The following is a 12,866-nucleotide window of genomic DNA, read 5'->3' as shown; positions in this document are numbered from 1 at the left end:
AACAAATAACTTATAAACATTGTTTTCACAAAAAATCACTATTTTTNAAAAAAAAAAAAAAAAAAAAAAAAAAGTGTCCATAGGAATACAATTTTCCTAAGCAAAAAATATAAACGTTCTACTTATTAGGTCTTCAATCTTCGAGCAGTCTTTTTTTCATCTTATCGACAGTAGCTCGAGCTCATTCATTGATATTGTCTATTTTTTAAGAAATTCAAAACTTCTAAATCTTGATTCGAGATGAAGATGATATGATCTTTACTCATTAGATGACTGAAGATGTTCGTGTAAAGTGGGATCTACCTGCATTCTCTTCATTCATCAGATTGTCGTTGATAATTAGAATTTTGGAAGGAAGCTTCCGGAGACAGGCTTATCATCTTCGGAATTCGGTCATACTAGATTGTGATTCTGCACGACTCGAACTCGCCAAATGTAGTAATGAATATACAGAGAGTTAAGGCTCATAGCCATACCAAAACCCAAGATTGCAGACAGCAAAATGGCATATATGGCCTTCAGTTTCAGCTGCAAACAAAGGCCAAAAGAATGTCACTATGATGTACTAAGTTGAGGTTTCTAATCCAAAATGAGAACAATGAAGATTGATATATTCTCGAGTTAAACGTGTTTGAAATTTGCAGCCTTAGTTTTGATACGACTTATTTGGAAGTAATTTTGAAAGAGTTCAAAATCACTTTTTACACATTCAAAATCACTTTGAAACATGTTTTTCATCATTCAAGATCAGTTTTGATGGTATGAAATTTGCATCTAAAAGTGTAAAACCGTTATTGTTTTATTATTACACTTTTAAATGCTATTTTCAAATAATCAAAATTGATTTTAAAGAATTAAATACACGTTTTGGAGTGGTTTTGAACTTGACAAAATGATTATAAGTACTTCAAAATCACTCCCGAACATGTTAGATGGGTCCGTTCGGTTTTCAAAAACAGGGTGGCACTCTTTAGAAGCCACTTTGAGACCAAAGTTGTGCTATGTCAAATGCATCAAGATTTTACTCACCAAAGTATATAATATATGAAGAATGATAGCTACAAGTGCAAATTCAAGAGCTGCATAAGTCCATATGTATTCCTTGATTGCTGCAAAGTTGAGCAGGCAGGAAAACTATGAGAATCATAATCAGCTTTAAAGGAAATATAACTATGAGAATCATAATCAGCTTTAAAGGAAATATTCAAAGTATCGTATAAAACTATACCGAGAATGACCGAGAATATCGACGACATGATACCAAACAACAACGCAAAAGGCGCAGCGTAATTGATCGCCCCAGTCTTCAAGTCGTGAATCTAAAACAAACGAAAACAGGATCGAACAATGTCGGAATCTGAACACAACGTGAAAATATAAAGCTAAGTATAATACATGTTCCTAAAGAAGTTCAAGTACGAGGAAGTTTCGTAACAGCTCAAACTCACCGCTAACAGATATTGTCTGCTTTGACTCGTTACGTATCGTTGTTAGCCTCACGATTTTAAAACGTGTCTGCTAGGGAGAGGTTTCCACACCCTTATAAAAATGTTTCGTTCCCCTCTTAAACTGTGAGAGTGACGGTGATACGTAATGGGCGACGGCGATTCGTAACGGGCCAAAACAGACAATATCGGCTAGCGGTAGACTTGGGTTGTTAAAGGTTCAAACAATTTCCTCTTTCTTAGCAAATGGCATACCAGAAGCTGCTGAAGGAAGAAAAAGTAGCATATTGTGCTAATTAAAAGAAGCACCACAAAGTCCTGCCAAGCGCTGCAGCAAATACAGAAGTTAAAGTACAGTTTCAGCTTAGTACGTGAGACGAAAATCGGAAACGAGAGTGAAATTTTCGAACATCGTCAAAAGTAGAGATGTCCACAGAGCGGGACGGTGACGGAGATGCCTTTTCCGTCCTTCCCACCTGTTTCAGTCCCTATTCCGGCAAAATTCTCAATTTATTTTCACGGGGATCAAGGAGAAATCTTGTAACAGACCAAACTCACCGCTCGCAGATATTGTCCTCTCTGGGCTTCCCCTCAAAGTTTTAAAATGCATTTCTTAGGGAGAAGTTTCCACACCCTTATAAAGAATGTTTCATTCCCATCCAACCTCTCCAACCAATGTGGGATCTCACAATCCATCTCCTAGGGGGCCCAGCGTCCTCGCTGGCACACTGGCTGGTGTCTGACTCTGAAACCATTTGTAACAGTCTAAGACATCGCTAGCAGATATTGTCTTCTTTGAGCTTTCCCTTTTGGGTTTCCCCTCAAAGTTTTAAAATGCATCTGGACATGTTTCCACACCCTTATAAGAAATGCTTCGTTTCCCTCTCCAACCTCTCCAACCCTTTTGGATTTCCCCTCAAGGCTTTAAAACGCGTCTCCTAGGGAGAGGTTTCCACACCCTTATAAGGAATGTTTCGTTTCCCTCTCCAACCAACGTGGGATCTTACAATCCACCCCTTGGGAGCCAAACGTTCTCGCTGGCACACATCTCGGTGTCTGATACTATTTGTAACAGCCCAAGCCCACCACTAACAGATATTGTCCTCCTTGGGCTTTCACTTTTGGGTTTCCCCTTGAGGTTTTAAAAAGCATCTGTTCGGGAGAGGTTTCCACATCCTTATAAAATATATTTTGTTCCCCTCTTCAACCAAGGTGAGATCTCACAAATCTCTTTCCTCTCCCATTTCGTGCCCTGTTTGGAGCGAGTCTCCACAGGTTAAATAGACATCTCGAGTCAAAAGTGAATAAAAAATCCAAATCACGAGAAACCATTGTAATACCTTATCGTCTGTGAACGGAAAGTCAGTTGATTATGCAACTGTCTTCCGTCCTGTTGTGCGGCGGTCGGAATACGAAGTAGCGTGACAGGTAAATTCTTTACCACCTGCCTACAGACTTCACACTCCTTTTTTCCTCTTATACTAAACCATTTTATTGCACAATCTTTATGTACAAGCCTAAGATCTCCTTTGCAACTACATTCCATTTTGAGAGTGTTTTCTTCTTCACATGGATCATAACATATTCTACAAACAGCTTCCTCTTCAGGAATTTCTTCATCGCCATTCTCTAAGGTAACAGAACCATTTTGATCTGTTACATGGAATAATTTACGTAAGGTTCAATATACAATCTCCCCGAACGTTCGTGTTATTTTTTCAAATTTTTCTCGAGTATTTTAAAAGTTTCAGCTCCATCGACCCCTAGTTTACCTTAATTTCCTTTTTAATTTTATGAAATAGACATAATGCCCTATAAAATTGAAAACTTACTCATTTTACACGACTTAGACCATAGGTCCGTACCATCTTGGTTGCCCCCAAACGGGTGATCGTGATTAGAAAATGAACCGATTTCAAATGTGATTCACAACCTCAAGGCTAAATTAATAAAAATACCACATTTTGTTTCAAAAATACCCCTAAACTTTCAAAAGTTTCAATAATACTCTTAAACTTTAAAAAAAATCTCAAAAATACCCTTACCGTTAGTTTTGGATGGAAACCATTAGTATTTTGTTTCAAAAATACTCTCAAACTTTTAACTGTTTAAAAAATCCTGAACTTTAAAAAGTTTCATGAATACCTTTCAATTTTTTCTATCAAGAGTACCATATTTTAAAAAATACCCATAAAATTTAGAAAGTAGCATTAATACCTTTTAACTTTATCAAAAAAATTCAAAAAAATTCTTACTATCAATATATGGATAAAAACCGTTTATCGACACCTCATAGATTATTTACAAACGCTTTAATGTTACTAGAAAGTTCATGAATATTTTTGAAACGTTAAGGTATTTTTAAATTTTTTTTAAAAAATTTAAATGTATTTTTGAAGTTTTTAAAATTTTTAAAATTTTTTTAAGGGTGCTAATGAACCTTTTGAGAATGTATTTTTTAAAACATTTTTTTAAAGTTAAAAGAATATTTTTAAACTATTTGGAAAGTTTAAGGTATTTTTAAAACAAAGTATTAAAAGTTTCCATAAAACTAACCGTAAGAATATTTTTTTTTAAAATTTTTGAGATAAAAGTGGAAAATTTAAGGGTATTTTATTAAAACAAATACATGCAAGATTCATAATTTTAAAGACTCTAAGGACCTAATATATATTATACATAAAATTGCAACCTGTAATAAAACCATGCCTAAGCTTCTATGGGACGTGAAGGGTGGGCATAGAATAAAGCAATATTTAAACTAGTAATGAAGTTGTAGGGTATAAGGACTTTTACCAGAACTGCTACTGGCCTCTGAATTTGCCTTTGGGGAAGCAAAAGATGTAGATCGTATTATAACAATATGTCTACCCGGCATGGATAGAGACCTCGAAACTGCACGTGCTGCTACTTTCTGCAAGAGTTAAAAACGAAAGATCAAATTATGGATCTGAATCAAGCAACAACATCGCAAACATTTCTATTGAGTACTAAAAGTGTAATAGCATAAGTCCACCGCTAGTAGATATTGTCCACTTTGACCCGTTACGTATCACCATCAGCCTCACGATTTTAAAACGCGTTTGCTAGGGAGAGGTTTCTACACCCTTATAAGGAATGTTTCTTTCCCCTCTCCAACTGATGTGGGATCCCACAGTCCTCCCTCCTTGGGGACCTAGCATCCCGGTTGGCACGCTGCTCGGTGTCTGACTTTGATACCATTTGTAATAGCTCAAGCCCACCGCTAGCAGATATTGTCCGTTTTGGCTCGTTACGTATCGCCGTTAGCCTCATAGTTTTCAAACGTGTTTGCTCGAGAGAGGTTTCTACACCCTTGTAAGGAATGTTTAATTCCCCTCTCCAACTGATGTGGGATCTCAAAATCCACCCTTCTTGGCCACCCAACGTCCTCACTGGCACACTGCCCGGTGTCTAACTCTGATACTATTTGTAACCGCTCAAGCCCACCACTAGCGGATATTGTCCATTTTGGCTCGTCACGTATCACCCTTAGCCTCACAATTTTAAGACGCGTATGTTAGGGAGAGGTTTCCACACTCTTAAAAGGAATGTTTCGTTCTCCTCTCCAACCAACGTGGGATCTCACAAAAAGTCTAGCCAGTTTTGAATGATGAAAATTTTAAAAAATGGAAGTTTGTAACACGAGATAACTCACACGTGGAACTGGCTTTTCATTAGTTGTGGCGGGGCGGGGTATCAACGGGGACAAGTTTGAAGCTGGAGTAACTGGGAGGGACGAGGACTTTGTCCAGGAAAAGGCTGATGATGCGATAGCCATTACCGGACTCTCAGCAGTTGTTCTCGAGTCCGAACTTAGGAGCGAACTCGTCTCACCTTCAGCAGCAATGCCTTTTCTCTTAAAGCTTAAAGCTCTTAAAAAGCTTACAGGAGATAAAACACCATTGTTGGAACCTAGAGATTGCAGTAAACCTTTTACGCCACCCATCGGTCTCGAAGGTACTTGAAGTGAGATATCGGGGCGTCTACCGCTATGTCGAGTATCTGATATCTGTTCATTAACAGGTTTTACATTCTCAACATCTTCCTGCTTATAACAAACACATACAAATTCAAGTTAGACTCATCGACTATCTAAGATTAAAGCATTGAATTGGCTTAAAGGGCATGCTACCACGTCACGAAATATAAATTCGAAGTACTTTTACAGTTTCCCTCACACATCTAGCATGTCACTCAACTAATCTCTCCCCCGAGAGACCTAAGTGAGTCATCCCGTAGCAATGGCATCCCACTTTGCCACGCCCCGGAGACGAGAATCAAATCCACGAGGCCGTGTTTTATATCGAACATTCATCCATTCACCTATTTCAGTTTATTTCAATTATATAGATATGATTATCAAATAGATTTGCCATGTTTCTTGTAACAGCCTCAGTCTACGGCTAGCAAATATTGTCCGCTTTGGCCCGTTACGTATCGCCATCAACTTCAAAGCTTTAAAACACATCTACTAGGGAAAGGTTTCCACACTCTTATAAGGAATGTTTCGTTCCCCTTCCCAACCGATGTGGGATCTCACAAATGGTATCAGAGCCAGACACTGAGTTGTGTGCCAACAAGGACGCTAGTCCCCAAGAGGGTAGATTGTGAGATCCCACATCGGTTGGAGAGGAAACGAAATATCCTTATAAGGTGTGGAAACCTCTCCTTAGTAGACGCGTTTTAAAAATCGTAAGGCTGACGGCGACACGTAACGAGCCAAATCGGACAATATCTACTAGTAGTGGGCTTGAGCAGTTACATTTCTGCAAACGATTAAGATTTTCTAGATCTAATTTATGATACATGAGCATTGTCTTTAAAATAACAACAGGCTAGAGCAAGAATTTGATACACTGTTCAAGATCTACAAAGTACCAACAGTATCAAGATAAAGAAAACTCCCCCAAAAACGAGACAACTATAGCCCCATGCTTAGGGATACCACAATAATTCATCACAAATTAAGCTGAAAAGAAGAACCTCAGCACTCGCATGAATCAAAATCAACTATCAGTCAGCACTCGCATGAATCAAAATCAACTATCAGTAATTCCTTGTAATAATTGTAAATAACAATCTGGAAGAACTCGGAAGAACACGACATTGTTAATCGCAGAGCTCTAAAACAGCAGAGAAATTAATCTTAAAATCAACGAAAAAAAACGATCAAAATACAATAGCTGAAGACGAAGATGAAGAAATCAAGATTTGGAAAATTAAAATAAATAAATAAATAAATAATCTAACCTCTTGAGTAATCTCAGAAATCCCATCCATAAGTGGCTGAACCGACGCCATTACCGTTAAACTCACAAGAGCTTCAGAAAAAGAAGAACCCGAAAATTTACAGAGAATTCCGAGCGGAAAGAGAGGGAGAGTAAATAGAGAGGGAAAATTTATGGATTTTTTTTTTTTTTTAATTATTATGTTTTTTTTTAGTAATAATATTATATTTGAAGACCGAGAGAAAGACCAACAAAATTCTGTTCGTAGACGGTTGTCTGGGACTCTGACGTGACAGGTGCTTGTTGGAACCTGACTAAGAAAATGGGCCTAATGGCCCATTTAGTACAATTGAAGCGATTGTGGGCCCATTTCGACACAAGAGGCCCAAACTGTTCTATGCGTGGGCTCCACACGCTCACATGGTCCTTTTTAAACCGACTTTAATTGACTCGCGTTGACTTGTAAATAAATGGGGAATGTTTTTTCTAATATTATTTTGTTTGAAAAATTAGTTGAGTTAGTTGAGATGTTTTTTTTTATTATTAATATATATATATATATATTAATAACTAAAATCTTATAAAATTTAAATATCAAACATTTATAGTCGTAACATATTACTAATATCGATTACAAACGTTAAATATTTGTAATCTTCATAATAATTTTAAAAGTATGGTTTGGATTGATTTGAGTTGGTCGGGTTGACAAAACTATAAGAACGTCAACCCACCAATCAACCGAACATTTTCGATTTTTCAAAAAACTTCAGTTCAAACCTAAAAAAATCTAACCCATCTCAATAATTTTAGTTCAGTAGTCTACGTTGATGAAATTTTCGGGTCATCAAATTTAAATATTTGTACAATAAAAAAAACTAAAATTAATAACTAAATACAATTTTTTATTTATTTATCAAATTTGTTAATTATTATATATTTCACAAATATCCAACTTTTTAAAAATATTTTAAAGTATTTTTGAATTTTTTGAATTTTTTTTTTAATTTTCTTCATCCATATGGGCCAGATTATTTGGGCCTTAGAATCTCCAATCCGTAGTTGTTGGGCCTATTTCGAAACGCCGTCCCTAATAAAATCGATGGTTGTCGGTTGAGAACTTGAGAACGGAAAATAACAAATATTCTCTCTGAAGCGCTGGACGTCGCCGCTGTTAGCTCCATAGCTTGAGCTCTGTAAGTATCTCTGAAGCGTCGAGGCATGAACCACTCTTTTTTCTTTTGGAAAATTACAATGGATTCCGTTTTATAATCATGTTAATGCCTTTTGTTTTGGATTCTCAGTTGAAATGAAGTTTCTAGGTTGGTATGTGAAGATTGGGACAGTTTCGGCTTTGATTGGAGCTTCCATGGAAATGTTCATGATTAAAACGGGCTTCTGTGTGAGAACTCTCCTTCTTCTTCCTTATTCCTTAATTCACCATTTGAAATTCTTTTTCTTCACTGTATTTAGTTGATGTGCTTGTTGTAATGGCTTTTTCGTCTTCATTTAGGTCTGTCTTTCGATAAATCTTATAAAATTGATTCGCTACGAGGATCGGAGGTGTTTGGTTAATAGTTCTTTACAATTTTTTTATGCTTTATGTCTAAGTAGATTGAAGAAATCTTGCTTTTCAATGAATGTCCACTAACGTTAGATTTTTCGTGTTCGAGACCACGAAGTAAGTAAGTGGTATTGAGTGGAAATTGTAACGAGCCACATGCTTCATGGGAATTCCCAACAGTTGTGGCAGCTGCTATTAATCTAACTGATAGTGATAAAACGTATTAGAATCCTGGATGTGCTTTCTTCAAATGTTTCATAGCTCTCCTAATTTAGTCTTTCTTCTTATTGTCTGAGTTGTTTCTACATGTTTCTTCATTTGCCTCTTATTCTTCTTGTCCAAGTTCCTTATTAAAACCATCTTCTCTCATTCAAAGAAGCGAAGGTGTCGACAACTTGAGCACACAACTCAATTGGTTAACACATTGAATTATCGACCAAAATGTCAAAAGGTTTGAATTCCTGCCCACATTGGTGTGTCATATCCATGAAAAATGCAGAAATTCCGAGCCAGCTCTTCATGACTTACCCCTTTGCCTATAGTTTATGGTCTTCATGAAAGGAAGCATTTGAATGGGCCATGACCCCAAGCTGCATTCATGACTTTCTTGCACTCATTATATTGGGCCACCCTTTCAGAGGAGAGAAGAACAAGTATACAAGCTAGCAGTCTCCCACTATCTTAAACAATTGGAAAACTTTCTTGTAGTTTTATTTATGGGAATGGGTTTAATAAATGTCATGTCATTTTTTATCTAAAAAAACGAAAAAGTTAGCAGCCTCCTAGATGAGCAAAACCACTAGAATCATCTGAAATCTTTCCCACTGATAAGAGGAGAGAAGATAAAAGACTTAAACCGCCACAACCCACCAAACAAACAAGCAAAATCAGCAAAGCCAGTTGAGAGTGGGACTCTTCAACCGGACTAGAACACCCATACCAAACCAACCAAGGCACTGGAGAACCTTAAACCTTGAGAGACAAACACTTTTCTTTTTTAATGGATTCTTAAATATAAGAAAGTACTGATTCATTGGTGCATGCACACGTTGAGATTGATTTAATTGTAAACACCGTGAATCAGACTGAGCCTCTTTCTTCGTCCTCTGTTTCATGAGAAAGGAAAAATTTTATTGCAAGCTGGGGCGTGTGCCATTGTTGGGGGTCTTTGAGAAGAAAGAAACAATAGTATTTTTAGAGGATATGAGAGACCTTTGAATGAGGTTGGGCCCTGTACTAGGCTCGATGTTTCCTTCTAGGCATTTGGGGCTAAACCTATTGTAATTATTTATTAGGTCTTGTTGGATTTGAGCCCGTTCTTGTAGGTTACCTCCCTTCTTTTTTGGGCTCGTCTTTTTTGTATGCTCTTGTATTCTTTCATTTTTCCTCAATGAATGTTCAGTTATTCATTAAGGAAAAATACTAGTTTTTTTTTTTAACAAGAAAGAAAGTACTACTTATGAGTAATAAGGAAGTACTGATTCAATCGCGCTCTTTTGAAGTCAGTTTCTTGTTTGATGGCCTGTTGATTGGTATATGATGTTGTCTCTATTTTGCCTTTGCATCATCAGATGATAAAGTAACAGTTTTGGAATCGGAGAAGATAGCTTGGGAAAACTCGCCTGAGGCTCAAGCAATTAGAGAAGCCCTTAATCCTTGGAGGAATCACGATGCTGCTGAAGAGGCCAGGAAAGACACCTAATGCTTCAACTGTTGACCGGAGTAGCTGCTTTGCAAGGTTTGTTCATCATTCCATCCTTATAATCAGCCTAACTGAGGTTGAAATCATTTTTTGGTTTTTTTTTCCCACCCAAAATGGATGTCTGACATACTGTTTAAAAATTTAAAAACTGAGGTTGGGATCGGCATTTTGAAAATTCAACTGCTTGACAAAAGCTATTAGAAATCAAACGGAATGCACTGAAACCAACCAAAACCTTATCGAAAGTATACTGATTAGATTTCTGCTTTATACCTTAGAAAACCAAACATTGCTGAAACAATGGAACCCACTAACAGTTAGAAATCACAACTCCCCACAATAGTATGATATTGTCCACTTTGAGCATATGCTCTCATGGCTTTGTTTTTGGTTTCCCCAAAAGGCCTCGTACCAATGGAGATGTATTCCTTACTTATAAACCTATGATCAACCCCTTAATGAGCCAATATGGGACTCCTCTCCCAACAATCCCCAACAATCCCCAACAATCCTCCTTTCGAACAAAGTACACCATAAAGCCTCCATTGAAGCCTATTGGAGCCCTCAAACAACCTCCCCTTAATCGAGGCTCGACTCCTTCTCTGGAGCCCTCGAACAAAGTACACCATTTGTTTGAAACTTGAGTCACTTTTGACTACATCTTCGAGACTCACAATTTCTTTGTTACGACATTTAAGGATTCTATTGACATGGCGGTTCAATTAGTTTTTTTATAGTTTTTTTAGGTTTTTTTTTCTTTCTATTCTAAGGGCCCCTATGCCTTGACTCGATATTCGAGTGAGCTTGTTTGATTGCCTGGTTTCTTATACAGAAAAACCACGAACTTTTTAAAACAAACAAACAATGCCAATGTTGTAGCAGGAAAATCAAAATGTACTAATCAAGATTCAAAGTGGGATCAANCCCCCCCTTTTTATAGGAAACTTAGAAATATATATCACTTCAAGGAAGAAGATGAGAGAACAACTTAGGATCCAGGAGTAAATGTGTGAAAAGTTAGTGCAAACTTAAATTAATTTTCATTAGTCATTTTTGACTTATTAGAAATGAATGTTAGCTGCACTTATGGCTTGTAATTAGGAAAGATGTTAGTTGCACTTATGGTCCATAGGTCGGTCTAGTGATCATTGGAGGAAGTAATGGAAGCACGATGATTATAAAAAAATGAGATCAAATCCCATAAACCTACCTAAGATATCACAAACAGGTGAGTTCTTTTATTACCAAATTTTGCTAGGTCAGGTAGTCAATATACATAGTCTAGTTCAAACGCGCACAAATTTTTTATAATCTCTTATAAAATGCTAAGTAACTGTTGCATTTGAAACAACTCTGACCCATCAAAACTTCTTAATGGAACCAACTGTGTGAAGGAAACAACTGTTAAATTCGCGTCCCATGAGATTAGTCAAGATGCACGTAACTAGGTTTAAGAAAGACATTTGAAAACAAAAACTACTCATTAAAGCTCTGGTTGAACAAAATTTCTTCCTAACTCTCAATTTAGCCTTCCAAACCATGTTGATTTCTTTCTAAGTCTAACCATAAGCCCCAAACGAAGACTCTGACCTTGTTGATCCATAAGACTTTATCCTGCATCCACATAGAAGACTATCCCATGAACAACCAAATCACTGTAACACTGCCTCCAAAATTTTTCTAATGAATGAACAATGAAAGAACAAATTGTGGCTTTAGGATATTCGAACTTCAAACGAACATACTTATCATGATCCTACCATTGTTTTTAAGACATGAACCGACACTCTGTTTGTTTACATCGGTATACAAGAACTCTCTTCTTACAAAAACCCTCATTGCCACAGTATTTAGCGGTTTCTTCTTGTTGGTTTTGCAGGTTGAGAACGAAATTACAGGGGAGTAGGAGATACGAGCTCAGGCTTTTAAGTTTCACCTAATAAGATGGGGGATTTTAGTAAGCTGTTTCTTTATGACATTTGAGGTCTTCTTATGATTGATTCCATATTAAAGTTGAATGATAACACCAAACCAAAGGTCTGATAATTCAATTCATTAACAATCTCTTATGGTAGAAATGACAGATTTTCATATAGTCTGATACCCATATTAGAGTTGAATCATAATCCCATATTCAGGACTGTCATTCTGATTCAACTTAACTCATCATGCCTTCTGGAATATAGTCCTTAGGTTGTTATACGTCGTGACTCGAAACCTACCAGATGATTTGACTATGTTATGCAGTACACACCATTGTTGAAAATATTACTTAGGTGAAAGAAAAAGAATGTCTAACAATCAGCCTGAATCTTATTTTGGTCAAACTTTCACACTATCCAAATTTACTTTTTACTTGCTACTAATATTGTCTTCATTCTTGAATTTATCATGAAAACTCATTTTGGTCTTTGTAGTGCGTTTTGTAGAAAATTTTACATGATACTAAGTGGACTCGAGTCTTAGATCAGATAGTAGTTATATGTATATATGTTTATGCCATGTAAACACGTAACGGTAGGAATAAGAATAGATTATTGTGAACGAGAATCTGCTCGGAATGACTTTTTAAAGTCTTTTCTATTATAAAATAGTTGTAACGGTCGGTGAATATGTGTAATATCTCAAGCCTACCGCTAGCAGATATTGATCTTTTTGGCTTTCCCTTTCGGGCTTCTATTCAAGGTTTTAAAACACGTCTGTTAGGTAGAGGTTTCCACATCCTTATAAGGAATGTTTCGTTCTCCTCACCAACTGATGTTGTATCTCACAATCCCTACCCCACTTGGGGGTCCAGTATCCTCGCTGACACACCACAGCGGTGTCTGACTCTAATATCATTTGTAAGAGCTCAAGCTTATTGTTAGTAGATATTGTCCTCCTTTAGCTTTTCCTTTCAGGCTTCC

General features: G+C 36.8%; 2 protein-coding genes across 5 annotated transcripts; one reads left to right on the top strand and one right to left on the bottom strand.

The window, feature by feature from the left end:
* Nucleotides 1–97: 97 nt before the first annotated feature.
* LOC111807064 lies at nucleotides 98–6,879 on the bottom strand. 4 transcript variants are annotated; one of them, XM_023692631.1, is made up of 8 exons: nucleotides 6,717–6,879; nucleotides 5,122–5,511; nucleotides 4,242–4,359; nucleotides 2,786–3,098; nucleotides 1,701–1,773; nucleotides 1,229–1,319; nucleotides 1,030–1,109; nucleotides 98–528 (listed from the first exon to the last, which is right to left on the bottom strand). In XM_023692631.1, the coding sequence occupies exons 1-8, from the start codon at nucleotides 6,765–6,767 to the stop codon at nucleotides 394–396; spliced, it is 1,251 nt and encodes a 416-aa protein (XP_023548399.1). In that variant the 5' UTR covers nucleotides 6,768–6,879; the 3' UTR covers nucleotides 98–393. The 4 variants fall into 4 exon arrangements, with proteins under 4 accessions (XP_023548399.1, XP_023548400.1, XP_023548401.1 ...); XM_023692632.1 differs by having other exon boundaries at nucleotides 5,353–5,511; XM_023692633.1 differs by lacking the exon at nucleotides 5,122–5,511.
* Nucleotides 6,880–7,796: 917 nt separating this feature from the next.
* On the top strand, nucleotides 7,797–12,160 carry LOC111806987. The gene is made up of 4 exons (XM_023692543.1): nucleotides 7,797–7,806; nucleotides 7,999–8,094; nucleotides 9,830–9,996; nucleotides 11,840–12,160. Exons 1-3 carry the CDS (start codon nucleotides 7,797–7,799, stop codon nucleotides 9,958–9,960), a joined length of 237 nt encoding a protein of 78 aa, XP_023548311.1. The 3' UTR covers nucleotides 9,961–9,996; nucleotides 11,840–12,160.
* Nucleotides 12,161–12,866: the final 706 nt, after the last annotated feature.

This window comes from Cucurbita pepo, chromosome LG12, assembly GCF_002806865.2.
Source record: "Cucurbita pepo subsp. pepo cultivar mu-cu-16 chromosome LG12, ASM280686v2, whole genome shotgun sequence".
Classification (NCBI taxonomy): domain Eukaryota; kingdom Viridiplantae; phylum Streptophyta; class Magnoliopsida; order Cucurbitales; family Cucurbitaceae; genus Cucurbita; species Cucurbita pepo.
This window is presented reverse-complemented; position numbering and strand designations above follow the sequence as displayed.